The 20,009-nt window shown below is 41.3% G+C and overlaps 2 protein-coding genes across 3 annotated transcripts in view; one reads left to right on the top strand and one right to left on the bottom strand.

Moving 5' to 3' along the window:
* The first annotated feature begins 131 nt into the window (after positions 1-131).
* Positions 132-2,584, top strand: LOC6650455 (solute carrier family 22 member 6). Its single transcript, XM_002072834.4, has 5 exons — positions 132-524; positions 658-916; positions 1,008-1,422; positions 1,496-2,002; positions 2,061-2,584. The coding sequence occupies exons 1-5, from the start codon at positions 195-197 to the stop codon at positions 2,257-2,259; spliced, it is 1,710 nt and encodes a 569-aa protein (XP_002072870.1). The 5' UTR covers positions 132-194; the 3' UTR covers positions 2,260-2,584.
* A 2,950-nt stretch (positions 2,585-5,534) lies between these two features.
* Positions 5,535-20,009, bottom strand: part of LOC6650454 (synaptotagmin-like protein 4) — a 30,343-nt gene continuing 15,868 nt past the window's right edge. Inside the window, exons 7-13 of one of the 2 annotated variants that reach the window (XM_023180137.2) lie at positions 11,849-19,393; positions 7,612-7,799; positions 7,358-7,552; positions 7,035-7,289; positions 6,690-6,964; positions 6,409-6,617; positions 5,535-6,348 (exon numbers count right to left, since the gene is read on the bottom strand). In XM_023180137.2, coding sequence (XP_023035905.2) covers positions 6,197-6,348; positions 6,409-6,617; positions 6,690-6,964; positions 7,035-7,289; positions 7,358-7,552; positions 7,612-7,799; positions 11,849-19,393 — 8,819 coding nt within the window. In that variant the 3' untranslated portion in view covers positions 5,535-6,196. Of the gene's footprint in view, positions 6,349-6,408; positions 6,618-6,689; positions 6,965-7,034; positions 7,290-7,357; positions 7,553-7,611; positions 7,800-8,279; positions 8,791-11,848; positions 19,394-20,009 lie in introns of those variants that run through there. The other variant, XM_047009807.1, reaches the window with a different exon arrangement.

The following is a 20,009-nucleotide window of genomic DNA, read 5'->3' as shown; positions in this document are numbered from 1 at the left end:
CAAAATAAGCGATAAGACTCACTAGAGACTCGTCTACAGTGAGTCAATCTTATCTAGACTAGACCAAGAGAAAAAGTTTTTATTTATTTTTTGTTTTTTTTTTTAGCAAATTTCAGTTGTATTCCTCGAGCCGGGAGACTCAGTCTCTATTGAATCTCAACGTGGGCACAACGCACAAATTCGAATATTTTGTCATGGACTTTGACAAGATTTTGGAAAAATGCGGAAATGCTGGTCGCTATCAGTATCTGATGTTGTTGTTGCTTGGCTATATAGCATTTACGACAACAGTGCATTATTATTCACAGAATATTATAGGATTCGTTCCGCAACATTGGTGCTATCATCAGGATTTGGCGAATCGAAGTCACGAGGAGATTGCAGCCATCTATAAACCATTTGGCAAAGATGCCTCCTGCATACGACTCGACTCGATAGAGGGGACAAATGTGACAGTTAGTGAGAAGGCCTGTGAAAAATGGATATACAAGTATGATTATGGATTTCGTAGCATGAATGCAGAGGTTTGTATTTAGCAAAGGAAACTAGTTCGTGCCATAAATAATTCCTTACGTGACAATATCGACAAAAAAAAGCCGAATAACCCAGAATCCTCTGTTTCAAGTCAAGGTTTTTTACTATGTGATTATTTTTTAGTTAAATTGGGTATGTGAAGATGCGTACAAGGCACGTATTGGACAATCGCTTTTCTTTTTGGGATCTCTGGTGGGTACATTTACATTTGGAATCCTAGGCGACAAGATCGGACGAGTACGTGCCGTGATTTTGGCCAATCAGTGTGGTTTCGTTGGTGACTTTTTAACCACCTATGCCACTAATCTAGTGCAATTTGCCATTTTTCGTTGCATTTCGGGATTGGCGGCCACTTCAAATTATTATCTGATGTTTATTCTGGGTAAGCAATGCGGTATCTTATTTTTTTCATCTCTATTTTATCATATTCATATTCTTATTATTATTATTTTTTTGTTTTGTTTTTTGAGCAGTGCTCGAGTACTTGGCCCCCAAGCTACGTAATTTGGCTCTTAGTGGAACACTGGGTTTCTGCTTCTGTCTGGGCGCTCTAGTGGCTCCATGGTTAAGTGTTTTAGCTGGAAATTGGCGCATCTATTTGACATTCTCGGCCCTGTTGCAACTGGTGGTGGGTCTCTTCTATTTCGTGGTACAAGAGAGTGCCCAATGGCTGATAACGCGCAGCAATGTGGAAGGAGCCATTGCCCGTTTGAAGCATATTGCCCATTTTAATGGACGTCAAGTATCGCCCATTGATTTTGAAGCATTTCGCAATCGTTGCATAGGAAAACGAAAGCCATCCCATCAAAAGGAGCGTTCTGTAAGAATATTTGATCTATTACGTACTCCACAATTGCGTAAAACTTCGCTACTGGTGATACTTACCTTGTGAGTATGAAAATATGATGTGGCTTATTGTTAGTTGAATGTTTTGTCAATATTTGTTTATATTTTCTTTCAGTATGCTGACCTCTTTGAGCTTCAATACAATTTCACGTAATGTTGAGGGGTTGGGCCTATCACCTTTTGTGGTATTTTCTTTATTTGCTGTGGTTGTGCCACCATCGGGAATCATTCAAGGTCTACTACAAAGTCGTGTGGGACGCAAGGCTACGGCGTTTCTGGCCATGGTCACCACTGGTCTGCTGTCCTTGGCCTTGGGCGTGGCTCTATCCCAGGAGGGAGCTCAGCATAATGTGACACTATTGCTGGCATTTGCTTTGCCCATGCGTTTGGGCATATCAATGTGTTACACCGTGACCTCTCAGTTCTCGTCGGAGTTGTTGCCCACCTGTGTGAGGTCTCGTGGCATGGCGGCTGTTCATTTGTCGGCAGCAGCTGCCTCGTTTATATCCCCGTATCTAATTCACTTGGGCACCAAATTGGCAGCGGCACCATCTCTAATTCTTTCTGTTGTACTGCTAACTGCGGCCTTAGGCACACTCATGTTGCCAGAGACGAATAACAGGTAAAACATATCGTAGTTAAGACTTAAACTTTTCCTAACATAAATTTTTCCTTTGCAGAAAACTTCCCATAACATTAGAGGATGGCGAAGCCTTTGGTAAAGGTGAATCCATGTGTGCATTCGATTGCTGTCGTCCTCGTGATGATGATGATGATGATGATGATGGGGCTAAGGTAGCCTTAGAGGAACTTAAGCTAACTGGGATCAATGGAACAACATCAAAGACTGAAACTGATTTAAATGATGAAGAAGTTTAGTTAAAGGATTTTCGACACACTTTTTGTTCCGAAACTTGACAATAGATGGTGAAATTTATTTTATTTGATTGATTTCCATTTCACAATTTGCAACACAATTTTTTACTTAAAGAGTGTGTGTGTGTGTGTGTGTGTTTGTGTGGTTTGTGTGTGTGCCTTAGTTTTTACACTGCATTTTGTATTGAGCCAAATAGTTGTTCATTTCCTTAGTATTGTTGATTTTGTTTGTATTAAGTACTTACTTATAAGTAAAAATACATAATGTATATAAGGTATATTGTTTATAAACCTCATGTATTTGTTGTTAGTATAGTTTTAAATGCCACAAACATAACGGCTTTAACATGCATTTTTCTTTGTTTTTATTTCCCAATTTCATGTCTATAACAATAGGTGTGTGTGTGTGTGTGTCTGAAAAATGGTTGCCAAATTGGGGAAAAAATTGATTGCGGCTCATAAAATCTACGACTAAAGCTAAGGAAGTATCCACTGGTTTAAGAACTTCACTTAACCGAAATAATGGGTATACATAAATATATATATATATATATATATATATATATATATAGAATCGAATAACACTAAGCATGAAGGCAACCAATTATCTACTTTTTTGTATATATCTGTGTGTGTCTGTGTGTGTGCTTGTTGGTGTGTATGTATATTCTATAAAATCTTTTCTACAGTAACGCAACATATACTTATTTGTATGTATGTTTGTATGATCCATGTATAGTGGAATAGACCAAAAAATTTGTTCTTCTTAAGTGATTGTTGATTCAGTTGATTGTTCAAAACATTCAAAGTGGATGACAAGTTTTGGTATTTGTTTTTCCTTTATTGCAAAAATTTATGATTGGCCTTTAAAAAGTTTTCTTACAGATGGCATACTGTGCGTATACGTTATTGCTGGCTAATAATAATAATCAAGTTTTTTTTAACTAGCGTTTCTGTTAAAAATGTTAATCACGTGTAAACCTTACCTGGAATTTTACTTTCCATTAAAAGACTTGTTAACCTATAATTAGTCATACTCGGTGTATGCCAGGTAAACTAATGACATTTAGGCAAGGCCAAAGGGAAAATATTTTAAACCAGGTCACGAACGCAGACCAATATTAATATTTCAACATTTTTTAATTCAGATACCGAGCTTTAAGTCAACCACGTCTCCTGCTCAATAAGTCACTGCATTCGAGAAAACACTGGAATGATTTTGAAAATAATTTATAAAATCTTGTCCACCTTGGTCGGCCTACGTTTTTTCGAAATTTACTGAACTCCGCCTAACCACTCAAGATTAAAAAATTTGGAGTTTTCGGTCTACTCTAATATACAGGCACATATGTATATATTTTGTGTATAGTTTGTGTATATCATAAAGTTTAACACTTCTAATGAAACATTTTCTCTCAATTTTTGGATTCCCCAATCATTTTTTGGGTTTTTTCTTCTTAACTTAAGGCTATGAGCAATTCTTGCAATTGCTATCAAATACAATGGGTACATAAATATTTCTTGATATTTTTGGTTGTAATTTTAATTTGCAAACACTTGTGTTTCTGTATATGTATGCAAATACGTTTTGCGTGTTGAAAAACTTTTCATATAACATTCCACCCTTTCCCATATTCTTGACTTAAGTCTAATGTATACGAACAACTAAATTTCTCTCATTCTTTTCGTATTTTTGTTTTGTTTTGTAAAGATATTTATATTATTTGTAAGTTAGTTTTTGTTTTTTTTTTATCGAGGATACGAGTAGGTAATCCACATACTAGTTTACAATAGTTGATTCAGTTGAATTCAAAATGCACACGTACATACATAAGTATACATTCATAGTAAAAAAGGTCAAAAAAGATGTCTGTCGCCTGCGTTGCTCTCTTCTTAATTAAGAGATTAGGTTAGTTCAAGGTTTTAGTTTAAGGTTCATTTATTATTTATATGTATATTTAGTAGCACCATGTCAGTGAGTTGAGTAAGTAAGATGTCCATTGTTAAAACACAATTTCCAGTTTTGTAGAGATCGAGTTAGTTTTAGAGTTAAGTAGAAAAATATATATACATATATTTATATGTATATATTAAGTAAGTTAGTTAGTTAGTTAGTAGGTACACCATGAAACATTAGAGACGAAAAATAATTTGTTATGTATGTATGTATATATTATGTACATATATATCATCTGCAAGTGCGATAAGATTCTCAACTAATTTATGGCTAGATTAGATTTAGATTTCGATTGACTTGGTGATCAATCGTTACTATAACATTTTCGTACTACATTTTTTGTTATTGTATTTTCTAATTCTTATTGTTAGTATTTTGTATTATGTTTGCAACTAAATACCATTGATTTGTTTATAAATTTTCTTTGCAATATTTGCTGCTTATTGTTTGACGTTTGGTTTTGTGTGTTTGGTTTTGGTTGCTCAAGAGAAAGTTCTTTCTATACATATATGTTCAACCACATTAATCTGGTCTTCAATATATGGTGTGTGTGTGTGTGCGTGTGCGTGTGTGGAGTGTGTGTGTCTGATGTGTTTCGAAAACAACGACGAGTATAAAAGACAAGCGGTATTTAGGCAACGAGTGATTCAGCAATTGTCATATATAAAAAAACACATTCTCTATAAATTTGTTAAGTATTTCCATTCAACAATGCATTTTATGTTTTAATATATATAAACTTACACCAAAAGCATTCATAAGATTCGTTATTTTTTATATATATTTTTCTTTTTGTTTTTTACTTATATTTTTCTATGTCATTTCACAATAAAAAAAAGGTAACAAAACTAAAAAAACATTTTAAAGAGCTGCCTCAGGAGAATCAAAGTAAATTTGTTTAGGGTGTATAGCAGGTGTGTGTATATTTATCGAGTACCTTCAATATATATCTAAGTATATATACTAATTTCACAGGACATTGTCCTTTTTTTGTAAAGAGTTTCAAGGGGCGCATAATATAAATAGACTTTATGGTGGCGGTTTTTTTTTGGGTGGGTTTTTTATTTGATGGTTTACTAAGCTTAGCTGATTTTTGCACAATGCTTGCGATATGCTTGAAGTCTGTGTCGATATATCGATATATATCTATGGTATGTAGTTTACTTTTTAGAATACCATTCGCTTAGAAGCTAGAAAACTGAAGAGAAAATCAAACCAAATAAAAGAGACAATAACTGAATGTTGGAACATTTTTCACAAAACAAAAGAAATTGTTTGCCATTTTATGTATGTATATTATAATTATTATTATTAATATATTAATTTTGAATGTATTTGTTAAATATAGGGAACTTATTTATGGATTAACTAAGTTTTAGTTTCACAATATTTTTTGTTTTTTTCTTTTTTGTCTTTGTAATTGTAATCGTAATTTAATGCATACAATATGCAAATTGCCTTGTCCTCTCAAAGAGGAGAGGATTAATAATACATTTACGCAATAATTTCTTGTTTTTTTTTTAAATTTTTTTTAAATTAATATCTTAACTCTTTTTATGTTTTATTCTCGTCATTATCTATCAGATAGTCGAGGTTTATTCTCACTTTTACAATTAGTGCGATATAAATTTGATAACATTTTGTTTTGTAATTAATTTTTCGTATTTTGTTTCGTGGCCATATTTCGACCTTATTCGAGTATTTCCAAATAAAAATAGAAAGAAAAAACAAATCATTCTACACAGTTTTGTGTGTGTGTGTGTGTGTATCGCGTGCAACAACAACAAACAATACAAGAAGAGTATCAATTATCGATCTAATCAGAGTTATCTGTGCCTGTGTGCAACGCATTTTATACACTCAATTTCAAATTATCTCAGAATTAATACAATACAATACAAGGTTTGTCTCTGTGTGTGTGCCAAACTCGTTTGCAACTAGACAATAACTCTTTTATGTGCAAAATCATCTACATTGGGATCTCTATGGCAACGTGGTTCGAGTGCCATCCAAACTGGAACGTAAAACGAGACTGCCCTCCACCCAAAAATTCGGACGATCTAGCATATTCTGCCAAAGTGACAGCTCTTTGCCCGTGGCATCCATCCAATCCACTTGACGTCCAAAACTTCGACCTAAAGAAGAAATCAGTTTAGTTATAATCAAAACCGAAATGTATTTGTCATTGCTCTTACCTGTGCCCAAGGAGAAACGTATGCCACCGATAAACTCATTACTGGCCAAACGATCATGATCCCACACAGTCAACTCTAGAGCACGTTCTGACAAATCCTCAAGTGAAACATCCTCATAGACAAATGTATAATTCCATGTGGGATGCAGAGTACGTTTCACCACAGGTGTCTTTTGTTTTGAGCTGCGTGTACGATCCGGCAACAGATAACTATAGGAAAAGAGAGTACAAGATTTAACTTTAAGATAAAGGATTATAATAAGGATATAATATTAGGCTTACCTCTTACAAAAGGCATCGCAGGTGCCATTAGTCTTGATGGGACTTAAGTGCTTGGCTTCTTTTACCAGCACATGCAATTGTCCGCCCTTCGCACTGCGATCGGATTTGGATGCCACTGACTTAATGCTGCCACCGAATTTACGTAAATTGGATGAACTGCCTGTCAGAGATGAGCCTCGTGAGAATATTGAAGACTTTAAGTTCTCAGGGGGAATGTATTTCAGACCCACAACAATATCTCCGCGATAGGTGGCCACCTCATCAAAGGGTTCACTCTAAAAAAATCAATAGAATGGAATTTGAAGTTGTGCCTATCTGGCAGAGTAGTTTTCTAGGGTAACTTACGCGTTCCTGCAACAGATACCACTGCGATTGGGGATTGTCAAAGAGACGTCCCTGCAAATTAACACTAACTTCGCCCAGGAAATCATTACGTCCAAACATATCCGAATGCCAGACACTTAGCCACAAGGTGCGTGACTCAAGACTGGAAATGGGTGTGTGGAAGCGTAATGTTTCATCGAAAACTGGATTCAGTGTATGCTTCTTGACTTTGGTTTTTCTTTTGCCAGCCTTGGATTTATCGGGCAGCAAATACACCTGGAGAACAACGAAAGTTACTTAGCATTTTAAAAAACTTCATGTAGAAGAAAGCAATATATGTATACCTTCACGTAGGGATCACTCCGATTACGCTTGGAATCGACAGCAGCTAAATCTTTGCAGCGTACCACATGAATTTCCAAGGCTCCCAACTTGTAATTATATTGCATGGCAAATTCCACCTGACCCTTGACCACAACTGTGCCATAGCGACCTTCACCAGCACCAGAATAAACGCTGGCCATCGACTCGGAACGTACCTATAATAAAAAGAATTAAATTAGTGTTAATAGTTTGTTAAACATAAAAAAGAACTTACTCCCAGTGAGCTGAGACTGCTGCGGTTCTGATGCATGGCCACCAGACGATCAATATCCTCCTCTGACTGGGTTGGCCATGTCTCACTCGAGGCACGCGACTGTATGGGGCTGGAGGTAACATCATTGGCAGTCCGTTGTCCAATTACCGGTGAACGAGTTAACTCTTCAGCAGCCACCTTGGCTTCCTCTGCAAAGATATAAAAACAAAAAAGTTAATCAAAACAAGGTATGGGTAAAGTATCAATCCCCCTCTAATTTCTATTTGTGTTATCATCTTAATTTAAGAAGCGCAAGATGCAAGGTGCAAAGAAGCATTCGTTTGGTAGCATTCATTGCCTACCTTGCACCTTGGCCTCTGTCTCCTGAAAAGTAACATGAAGTGGTGTACGGCGATGAAAAGTCAGCGACCATCTCACAGTTGATGGCGGAGCAGTAGCAGCAACAGCTGCAACAGTCCCAGGTGGATCCTCTTCGAGAGTCTCTAGAAATCTATCCGAATTGGAACGTAAACTGTCATCCCAGGTCCAGGCACGTGATGCAGGTCTTTGATGATGTTGTTGTTGTTGTTGTTGTTGTTGTCGTTGCTGTTGTTGCTGCTGCTGCTGCTGCTTCGCCTCTCTGTCTGGATGGAATTCTTTTTCATTTTGTGTTTCTTCGATTTGCTCACGTTGTTTACTAGCCACAGCCTCGCGTTGTTTCATCTCCAAGATGTAGGCAGCAACTTTGGCATCAATATCATCATCTTCCTCCTCGGAATCATAGTGATAACCATGACGGGATTTGCCGTTTCCACGACAACAACAGCAGATTCTTGTTTTCGATTTATTGCCAGCCTTGGGCCAACGATGACGACGATGGCGCCTTCGCCACCAGCAAAAGCCAAAGAGGCTAGGCCATTTGCTGCGTTTGCTTTTAGATTGATCGACTAATGAACGATTGTTGCGCATGCGATTGAGTGCCGCATATTGGATTTTGCCAGCGGAACTGGATGGAACCGAATTGCCACCAGATGGCGATGACTTTACTTTGCCATACTGATGCACACGAACAATGGTAATGGCTGGAGTAGCAGTAGCAACTGTTGCCGTCGACGCAGTTGTTGATAATTGTTGTTGTTGTTTAGATGGCACGAAAACATTATAGCCATTGGCATCTTTATGCATTTGCTTAACTCCGCGTTGCGAGCCAATTAAACGAGACACTTTTTTCATTTCACAATTGAAGATGGCTTGAGGATGAGGCATTAATTGATGTCGCACTATTTTGCTGTCATTCACAAGAAGATGTGGTTGTTGTTGTCGTCGTAGGCAACTTTCGTATCATGTTTTGGGGTTTTCTTTTTTTGTTTTTGATTTCACACACAGTGGGACACACATGAAAATCCCACCACAACTATTTAATAATAATTTAGTTTAGTTTTTTTTTCCAAGATTTTGTAATTGATAAGGGCACATTTTTCGCTGATATATGATAAGCAATCTTTGTGACAAAAAATGTTCACCACGCACCTAATCAAACTGCTTAATCGGCGTCTTGAGTCTTATCTAGTTAAGATAAACAAATATTTCTATAAAATTGACAAGCATTGCAATTAAGCAAAATAATAATTGAACTGTAAGTTCAATGAGGAAATTGCAGACCCTGAACTTGTCGAGAACCTTGAGAGGCATACAATTAGATATACATATATGTATGTATGAAATAAAGGTGTGAAATGAGCAGAGTAAACAAATCTAAATGTGGGTCATATAACACCTAAAAGCGTAGAGAATTGACTTATAATTTGGATAATGCAATTAAAAAAAAAAAATACGAGATTCATTAAAAATGTTTAACATTTTGCTTTTTTGCTGAAGGGCATTAAAAAACATGTTTCGTTGCTCTCTGTCTCTCTTAAGCTCTTGATTTTTAAGCATTTCATTGGACTGATGCTGAAATTTAAAATTTCTTTTTATGCAGTCACGATTTGTGGACAAATATTTTCATTTTCATTTGAATTTTACGTTTTGTTTATGGCACTTCTATACTCGTAAAAAACCTCAAGCAGATGGAAGGTGGGTATATGACGGAGGGGCTGGGTCGATGGCAACGTGAGTGCCAGACAGAAAACCAATCTAAAACCGAAAATACGTTTACTAAACACTTTCACTTGCTTAACGCGTTCCGTTCCGATCCGTTGCTATTGCATTAAGCGTAACTCGATAACTGAATAAGACACACAGAGCCTGGGTTCCATTTCTTTTAAGAATCTTTTCTTTGATTAAATTATATTTAAATATTGAACTTTAAGGTCAGCGCAATGAAATTGTACAAATTAACAAAACCTATGTAAAAGAACTTATTCTTCATGCGAGGGTTGCCGCTAACGAAAGTCTTGTCAATCGACTAATAGATCAAATGAGTGATGGATCAACCCTCTCGAGACAAAAGGTCAATTAAATTAGATGTTGATGCTTTTGAGTCTAGGCGCCAGGCAAGTAAGGGTACATTGGGTACAGGGTGTTGCCTTATTCACAGGGTGCCTACTCTTTTCACTTTGTCTTTGGCATTTCCGTCATGGCATGCCGGACAGTTGTTTATAATTATATGTTCGTTCGATTTGCATAATTATCTATAGTTTGCATTGTTATTGCATGCATCAGTGATTAGCTAATGCTTAAAAACAGCTGCAACGGATGAGCATGCAACATTTCCGCACTGCAACAAGGAACAGTATTGACAAACAAAATCTCGATAACTAATTTTGGCCCAGTGGCAATACTTTTAAACATATGAATTGTTTTATGCCAAAATGTTCATACATGTGTACATGCAAACATATAGGAAACAAAGATGCGAAAACACTTTATCAATGTCAAGAGCTTAAATGCCATTGTACTCGACAAAATAAAATTTGGTTCAATAATTGCTCGATTGACAAATACTGGTGGTTTGGTGGTACTGATGACTGGAGTCATTGACCAACCATTTAATTGTCTCTTTTTGGTCAAATTGCAGCTGTATTTGAACAATCAAAAAAAACAAAAACAGAAATAAAACTGTAATGGAAAATGGAGCGACAGGAAATTTATATAAACTCTGTGATACAGTCTAACAATTAATTAAATTGAAAATATTTTAATTTACGGGCGATTCAATTTAAACTAAATTTGTGCTGAAATATTTATGACTTCTTTGGATTTCTATATATCTAATCGGATAATTATGTTTTCCCAGTTTATATTGGGTTAGTTTCTATATTTTAATTGATTTGATTTAAGAATAACTTTGATAAGATATATTACCAATATGAAGATGTTTTTGAAAAATATTTAAACATTCAATTTCAAAACCATTTGAAATTCAAGCACGGATCTAAATAACATATAGACGTATATATAACTGCCCCATTAACAATTACTAAAACTGTTTTGTAGTTTGCTTCATATCGTCATAGATCAATGCACCCCAAATTGCCTTTGTATTGGGTTTTCTACCGATTTCAACAGTTTTTTTTTGCTTTTTCAATGAGTAAAAACTTCTCATATATATTGGGTTTATTTATTTTTTATATTTTCAGAGTTTTGTTGATTTTTTAATAATTGAATTGGAAAGTATTGTACCTACTATTTACATCAATGACAATTACTTTAAATATTTGTTTTTTGGTGTATTATTCTAGACAAAGTTCATGGGCCTCGGCTGTGTGATATACGATTTTAGTTTGAAGTTTCACATTGCATTTGTTTTTGTTTTTGCTCTAACCACTTTTCGTATTTCGTAGTTAACTAATAAACGAGCAGAACCATAAAGCAATAACAACAGCAGAAAAAAAAGAAACGCCCCCGCGAAGCGGAACTGGCATCTCCACATCAAAAGTTGACGTAGTGCGAAAAGCGCTTTGGAGCCAACAAGTAAGAGAGAGAGCTTAATATGGATACAGTTAATTGACCTTGATTGAGTTTATTTTGGCCAAAGCCGTCAGAATATGTGCGTGCGCGTGTGTGTGCGACTCTAACGGCCGCAACATTATTAGGCGTTAGAGTTAACATCATCATCATCAACATTGAGCCGGAATTTCGGACAAATGTCTTTGGCAACATGTAAAATGGGTGCGACATAGTCGCAAAATACTATGCGACAAATATTTTGGAATCCTTGGAATCCTTAAGGAATTCGCGACTCACAAGGTGCGGTCTTGCCACATCCTTAGAAAGGGTTAAAGATATTTGGTTATTGATTCTTTTGTTAACTCACCCGCTGACATATTTAAACGTTTCCGAGCATCTCGTTTGGAGTAAAGGAACTGAAAACCTGTGCCAAGTTTTTTGCTCGATGAACTGCTGCCACTGCCATTTAGATTACTGCCATTGGCGGCCGCTGCTCGGGCTGCTAATCCTGGCGAGCGATAACGGGCACTCTTGGCACTGCCAGGAACAGCTGCTGCTCCTGATGCTGCTGTAGCTGGAACGCTGCTAGACGAGGAAGGTGTGTAGTTGAGAGCACTTTGCGACTTGGTTTTCGGTGTACTAGTCATGCCCACCCCCACCGATGAGGTGGGCAAACGTGGCAGGGAATTGGTACTAGACACTTGACCACCAGTCAGACTACGAGGCAGAGTAGAGCGTGTGCCACCGAATTGATTGCGGTTTCCCTCGTCACTGGAGTCAGTCTCGTAGATGGCATCCGGAACACTGGAACGTCGCACATCCTTGGCCGAGTCGCCGCAAGAGCTTGTCGATGAGAGCCAAGATTTGGCCGGTGAGGCCTCTAATTGATGGTGGTGGGCATCGCCGCCTCCAATACTACCACAGGAACGAACACGATCCAATTGCTCGCGACTGAGACTCTGCTGATGCTGACTAAACAGGAGATCGCCTGCAGATCGGCGCTTTGCCACAGCCAAAGCGGACGCAGACGACGAATTGTCCCTGTCCAATTGACTCAGCTGGCTGAGTCTTGTTCTGCTATCGCCATTAGCCAGTAATGCCGATTCAAAACTGCCGCGCCACGAGAAGCGCTCATAGTCACTGGCCACGCCGCATTCCTCGCCGGCGTTATCGGTTCCCACATGGTGGTGAACTGCAGCTGCAGGATGAGGCTGATTGTGTGTGCCGGGAGTGCCATCCAAGAGGAGATCATGTGATCTGCTTCGTAGCTTCAGTTGCTTAACGGGCATGGCCCGGAGTTGTTCCTCCACCTCGTCTTCTTCATCCTCGGTGGTGGTAGCCGAGATCTTGGCCTGCAATCGCCGATGATGACGCTGGCTGTTGGTCGCCGAGGGTGAAGGAGTGGGAGTCTCACTGCCACTGCTCACCTCATGCATAAGAGCAACCAGACGTGTGCCTATATGTTGCATTACCTTGGCAAACAGTTTGGGTGAACGCTCTGCGCCATCTGTGGACAATTGGTCTTCCTCCTTTGGCTTCTCTGGATGGGATTCACTGTCCGGTGGTTTCTCGGTTGTAGTGGTAGCTGCACCTATGGCCACCTTGCTGAAAGAGGCCACAAGTTTCTGATAGACTAGGGCTGTATCTCCATTTAAAGTTTGCACCTCATCCAAGAGGCCACCATCGCCACGATCTCCTTCTTCGTCTACTTCGAATTTATTGATGATCTGCTGACAGCTGGCAGAGATTTGTGCCTTTAACTGGCCCTTATGGTCAGCTCCTTCATGATCTAGATCGGAACTTGTATAATCCGACGAATCGTATGAATCTGACCATGTATCCTCGCTGCTGAGATACTCCACGATCTCGCGTACCTGTTCATCATTAATACCCGGCACCGTCTTCATTAGCCGAGTCAATTCATTCTCAAAGTAGGCCAACTGGGCTGGACGAGATTTAGCCAGACGACGCACTGAATTCGGCGTACTCTGACTCTGATTCGGGGTTGTGGGCTTGCTCTGTTGGGCATTGGCCGTGGCCACGATCAGAGTCTTGAAGAATTGACGCATTTTATTCATCATTAGATTCGTCTCCTCGTCAGAGCTCCAGTTGTTGAAGCTATCTTTACGCACCAGGTTCGAATTGCTGTTGACGACGGGTGGAAGTGTCACCCGGCGCGCCACCGAGGCCGAGGTACTGGGCAATTCCAATTTGGGCAGGCTGAGAGGAGGCAGTGGCTCACGATCTTCACTGATTTGTTCGAGTGCTGGTAATGGGGATTTGGGTGGATCACATTCTGGTGTTTTGAGAAGATCATCGTTGCTGCCCACAAATCCACTGTCCCGGCTATGATGATGCTGTTGCTGTTTCTTGGCCTGAGCCTGGCTAGCGCTGCCCATGGAGCCAGGTGTGGGAGTGCGGCATTCAGCAGTTCCTCCCGGCTCATTCGTTCCCATCTCATGCATTTTTTTCTCATCCAGAGAGTCGTGTCGTTTGCGCAATTGTTTCTTTCGTTTGATGGTATCCGATGAGGAACCATCAGAGGCTCCAGCATTAGCCAAATGTATGACAGTGTCATCACAGCCCGCCTCTGACTCGGATGTATCCTCTACGGGGAGAGATCCTGGTGCTGTCATTGAGGCATCTAAAGTATCGGTTTCGGGTAGCAACAAATTATCCAATGATGAGTTATGGCTACGTGGAGTACCTCGTGCGCGTACCAAACGTTTACGGCGTTGACTGGGACTTGGATGACCCTCGCTATCACTGCCCACACTTCCGCCACTCTCATCGCTTTCCACCTGCTTATCGCCACCACTAAATCCCATGAAACCGGACAGGAAATACTTTTCCAGGCGTGATGAGGCCAAGTCTGCGGCACTATTGCCACCATCCTGAAGTTGATCCTCATGTGGTAGCGAGTCTACACTTTCTGAGCATTCAGAACTCACCTCGGAGGCGGTATCATCGCCCCGTGTATCAATGGAACTCATTACTTTACCATCGCCCAAGCCGAAGAAGAAATACTTTTCCAACTCAGAGGCACTGAGCCGATGATGATGCTGGAGGGTTCGTTGTCGTCGCCTCTCGGCCAAGTCTCCTTCGTCACACTCCTCGTCAACATCTTCGTTATCCGCACGCATGGAGGCCACCTCGCTCTCCTCACAACTTTCCTCGACTATGGTGTGCAGGGTGAAGTCAATTGCCGAACGGTGATAACCACGCAATTCCTCCTCTCTGTCCATATAAGAATTTCGTCTGCTCATCTCTCCATCACCATCTTCCGAGTCTGTGGCCGTTGGTGTTGTTGTACTGACATCTTCTTCTTCATCATTGTCGCCATGATGGCTTAATTCTTCAACCCAAGAATCATCATCGGCCAGGCCATCATCCAGAGATTGCTTTGGAGTCGCTGGTTGCTGTTGTTGTTGTTCTTGGTGGTGGTGCTGCTGGTGCTCACTTAATGAATCCACACTATACGAATCGCGCGATGATTCGCGATCGCTTGTCACGAGTCCGTAGCCATCGTCGAGACCGATTCCGAGACCGAAACCGAGGCCGAGGCCTTCTGTGGCGCGAAATGAGTCATTAGCAAAGTTCTGGCCAATTTGGTTGCTGCCAGAGTTATTATTGTTGCTTGTTGTTGCCATTTCATAATCGTTATTGTTGTTGCTGTTGTTGTTGCTGGATGTTGTTGTTTTTGCTGCTGCTGCTGCTACTGCACTTTCATTGTCTTTGGTAATCATGACCAAACTGCGATATTTGGCTGAAAGTGAATTTTTTGCCGGACTTGTTATTATTGTATCGCCGATTGCAGCTGCTATCGTTGGCTTTGTTGTTGTTGTTGCAGCTGCTGTTGCTGTAATCGTTTCTGCTGTTGTGGGACTACTGTTGCTGCTGCTGCTGCTGCTACTTGACAATTCTTTGTGGCTGCCAAATATTTTGTCGTATTCGTTTTCACAACTTTCAAACACACGCGACGAGTTTTTTACATTCACATTCACTACGTCACTGCTGCTGCTGCTGCTGCGTTGGCCAACAACAATAACATTGCCGCTATTTGTCTTTTGTGCTGCGACTGCGAAAGCGTCATTATGGCCCGACTTACTGTTGTTGCTATTACCATTGTTGCCTTTATTGTTGTTGTTGTTGTATTCGTTTTGTGAGCGATCGTTCGCCTTCTCAACCGCAACGTTTAACATTTCATTTTCGACTGCTTTCCGCAACGACTCCGACTCCGATTCCGACTTCGAATCCGAAAGCGATTCCCAAACAGACTTCACATCGGCTGCGCTATCGGCTTGGGCAACAACAATAGCAACAGGTAGCCGAAGTTGCTTACTCTCTGCCAGAGCTACCTGCTGTTGCTGCTGCTGCTGCTGCTCTTCAGGTGCTATACTCGCTATGTCAGGGGACAGCACAAGCAGCGAATCCAACGAGTAATTTTCGGCGTCGGCGTCGACGTTTATTTTGCATGCTTGGCTGCATGTGCTGCTATCTGCCTCTCTCTCTTCGGACGCCTTTACCTTCTTGCCTACCTCCTCCCTCACATGTACCCTCATCCTCTGGGTTTGCACAGCTGTTTGCTCTTCTTCCATTGCTTTTTTCACATTACTTGTTTTTGTTGCCGCTGCTTTATTATCGCTGTTTGCTTTTACCTGCTGTCGCTGCTGCTGCTGCCGTTGTTGGCAGGTAAATCCAAATGCTTCTTCTTCTTCTTCATTTCGTTTTGCTGTTTCGTTTGCTGTTTTGCTTTCGTCATTAGAATTAACAATTCCAATATTTTTCTGGGAAGGGCCCGTCGTCGTTGCCGCTTGTGCATTTGCATTTACACCCGGTTCACGGGAATCCTCACCCTGTCTTACATTGCATTCGAGTGGCTTCTCTTCAGCTAGTTTCAAGGGGGTGGCAGCCACAGCAATGCCCGATGTATCCGTTTCGGCCATCTCACATGGCAATATGTGATGATCCTCATTGATTTCGGCTACACCACGTCGCAGACGTTGCAATTTAATTTCCAACTGTGAATTTTGTTTATGCAGCTCCAACAATCTATTGACATCATTCGAAATGCTATGCAATTCATCAACCAATTCAAGATTCAATTCCACTTGCTCTCGCTCTAATTGCGGCTGAAACGCTGGATCGTTGTCTGGCAGAGATCGCATGCCATGTAGCACTATGCCACCTCCTCCATTGGCATCGTCGTCGGTGCGTCCGCCTACAACAACAATGCAGTTGGCAAGCTCATCGCTTGAGTTGGCAATTCGGCGTTCACTTTCATCATCTTCATCATCATCATCTACGACGTCGTCGTCGTCTGCATTATGTTGATCTCCACGTGGTTGGTTTTCATCTTCTTTTTCGGCGGCTGCATCTTCCAATGCTTTCACATAGTTCAACACAATGCCACAATCCGTACGTTCTGTATCGGTATCATTATCCGAAGAGTCCTCTAGATTTGCCTCAGAAGAGGATAGTGAATCCCCCTCAGTGGAGGAACTTCGTCTGGCATGGCCAGCCTGGCGATTAACAACAAATACTTTGTTAAATCGTCGCCGCTTGGGCCGGCGATCGGCCACTGTTCCCGTGTCATCCGAGTCGCACGACTCTGAACTGGAACTGGAATCACTGCTGCTGCTGCTGCTTGACTTCTCCTCTTCCTCCTCGTCGTCGTCTGTGGTACTATGATGCATTATGTCCAGTTGGGCTTGCATAGCCTCAGCCACATCATAGCTACGCTCTGTCAATTTGCGTGGGCTCTCAGCCTGTTCTTCTTCGTGATTGCTACCGCTGCTGCTGCTGCTCACCTCATCGGCACTGTTGGCCACATAGCCGCAGCTTTCGCTTTGCAAATAACCCAATGCTAATCCTGATGAGGGTGATGGTGACGCCTTCGCCTTCGCCTCCGCATCGGCATCAGTGTCGGACATCTTGGTGTTTGTTGTTGGTGATTTATTTTTAAGTCGCTTGGAGGACAAATTCTTGGCAATAGACGACAATGACAATTGATCTAACACATTGGGTGACTGCTCTCTAGGCGCGGCGGCAACAAACTCAGCATTTTCAGCATTTTCAACAACAACAGCATTTTCGACTGCAAGTTGGTCCCGCAAACGAGTTACCGCAGCAACTCTAGTTGCTGCTGGTACTTGATTTTTATGTATATTCGTTTCGTCTGCTGCTTCCACTTCTTCGTCGTTGTTGTTGTTGTGGCTGTTGTTGGTACTGGCCAGGTAGGTTTGTGTTGTTGCCGTTTGTTGCTCAGTTTCGCATAGATTTTGACTTTGCCATTTATTTAGCCCTCTCGTAGTTGCCGCCTCTGCGGTTCTTGTTGTTGCTATTTCTACTATTTCGTTCTCTCTTGTTGCATTTGCCTTATCACTAACAGTCACAACATGTGTCAATTTCGACTCTCTATTAGAGTCGCAAGTTTTATCATAAACATTACACAATCTATAAGTTGTGGGCGTTACGTTGTTGTTGTCGGTTTCAGTCTCAATGTCGCTATTTTCAACCGGCAGACTCGTTTGTTGCTGCTCACTCGACGGCATGCGCGACGCTACTAAACTTGTTGGCTTTGGCTTGAAAGCAGCATTGCTGGCCATTTGCTGTTGCCTCTGTTGTTGCTGTTGTTGCTGTTGTTGCTGCTGTTGAGCTGTTCGCGTCGGGCATAGACAACCGGCCAGTGTTTCCAGACTACGTCCCGTTCCTGTGCCATAGCCCGATGTGGCCGATGACGACGATGATGACGATGTGGAGACTGTCGAGCACAGCGATTGCGTCATTAAAGAGCCAAGAGAGGCGCTTAATTCCGGCGCTGAGGACTTAAATCCACCCAACTGGCGTAGCAATGGCCTGGCCAACGGAGGCGGTGTGGTTGGCAATTGTTGATAGCTTTTGCTAGTTGCCGGCGGCGTTGCATCAAACATGTTGCTTCTGGCGGCAGCAAATTGTTGTGAGTAGGCGGCCACCATGGCGGCAGCGGCTGCAGCAGCCGCTTGTTGTTGCTGCTGCTGTTGTTGCGGTGAATTAGCAGCGGCTGCTGCATGCCATAGTTGCTGCAGCGAAGCGGCTAGCTGTTCATCCTGCTCTAGCAATGGACCAGTAATTGGAGGACATTCCAATTGCCAGTTTTGATAGGCTGCCATGGGCACCGGTATTGGCACAGGCACCGGAATGGGTACATACTGAGGCTGCGGTTGGATTGGCGTCGTTGCATTGCAGATGCAACGACTCGGCGAATGATGATGATGATGGTGATGATGGCTCTTTAGGAACCGAGATTTAAGTCGGGCCTTCATGCTCAGCGGAAATGGTGGAGGCGGCACTGGCGGTGGTGGCGTTTGGTCCGAGCTGGTTTGGGAGCTACTCTCGGTATGTAGGAGCATCTCCTCATCCGTTCCGGTGCCAGTGTCGCTTTCTCGTATCTTGGAGCAATAATTGCGAAATTGCTGCTGACGACGATGAATCTGTGGGGAATCGCTATCGCTCGACCTACGACGCACACGGGGCGGTGGTGTAGGCGTGGGCGTGGCTGTGCTGGTGTAGGCAATCATTGTTGTTGTCGTCGTTGTTGTTGTGGCCGCCGCAATCATCGATGGCTCAAAGTAGTCCCAATCGCAATCCTCAACATTACTGACAATGCTGTGGCAATGTCGAGTAGAGCAAGAGGAATCTGAATCATCCTCGTTCTCCTCGTCGTCTTCCTCCTCTTCCTCGCGGCAAGATGACGATGAGTCGGAATTGAGAAACACAAGTTTAAACTCGTCTGCTTCGACGCTATATTGCGACTGCTGCTGTCCATATTGTCCATTCGAGGGTGTACACCTGAAGTCGAATTCTGATGACGATGAGGTTTCCATGGCATCGCCACTGGTATCAACGGAAGTGGCAGTTGGCAGCTGCAACACTGTGGAAGTAGCGGGGTGGATTTTGTTTTCTGTTTTAGACAATATCGTCACAATTTCTATCAAATTGACCAACACCACAGAGTTAAAAACACAAAAATACTGGTATACATCAGGTGAAATACCGGTTACACAGGGTAGGTAAATGCACCACCATAGCACCACCAAACCAACCACCACCAACCATCAACCAAGCGTTTTGTTAATTATGGAAAACACGTGCATTTATTTGTTAGTAGATAAGTATTACCAATTAAATTGGGAGGTGGCCATTAGTCATTAATAATATTAATCAAATCTATTTTAAATTTAGTAGCTTAAAAGTAACAGTTTTACACATTTGCATTGGCAATGGGCCCTTTCACCATTAAAAACAAAGCAAATTCTACAAGTATTTAAAGAAAGCACAGAAATATACATATATCTGACTTGTTCAATCACTTTAGGACAAATATCTTTTATTGGTTATATGTATTTCGAGTGACCTTTAAAATTTTTTTTATATTTGCAAATTTGGTAGCTGGCTGAAGGTCAAATTTTATTACTATGACTATCTGAAAGTAGTCGAACTTTATTGGAGAAAATAAATAAGAAAACAGAACACATTTTGTCTTGTCT

Source organism: Drosophila willistoni, chromosome 3R, assembly GCF_018902025.1.
Source record: "Drosophila willistoni isolate 14030-0811.24 chromosome 3R, UCI_dwil_1.1, whole genome shotgun sequence".
NCBI classification, from domain to species: Eukaryota; Metazoa; Arthropoda; class Insecta; order Diptera; family Drosophilidae; genus Drosophila; species Drosophila willistoni.
Note: the sequence above shows the minus strand (reverse complement) of the source record. Positions and strands in the feature narration are given on the sequence as shown.

Excerpts from the sequence above, each read along its gene's own strand:
- LOC6650455 (XM_002072834.4), top strand. The coding sequence starts at position 195 with ATGGACTTTGACAAGATTTTGGAAAAATGCGGAAATGCTGGTCGCTAT. Across the intron at positions 525-657 it reads TTCGTAGCATGAATGCAGAG|TTAAATTGGGTATGTGAAGA; the intron begins GTTTGTATTTAG and ends ATTATTTTTTAG. Across the intron at positions 1,423-1,495 it reads CTACTGGTGATACTTACCTT|TATGCTGACCTCTTTGAGCT; the intron begins GTGAGTATGAAA and ends ATTTTCTTTCAG.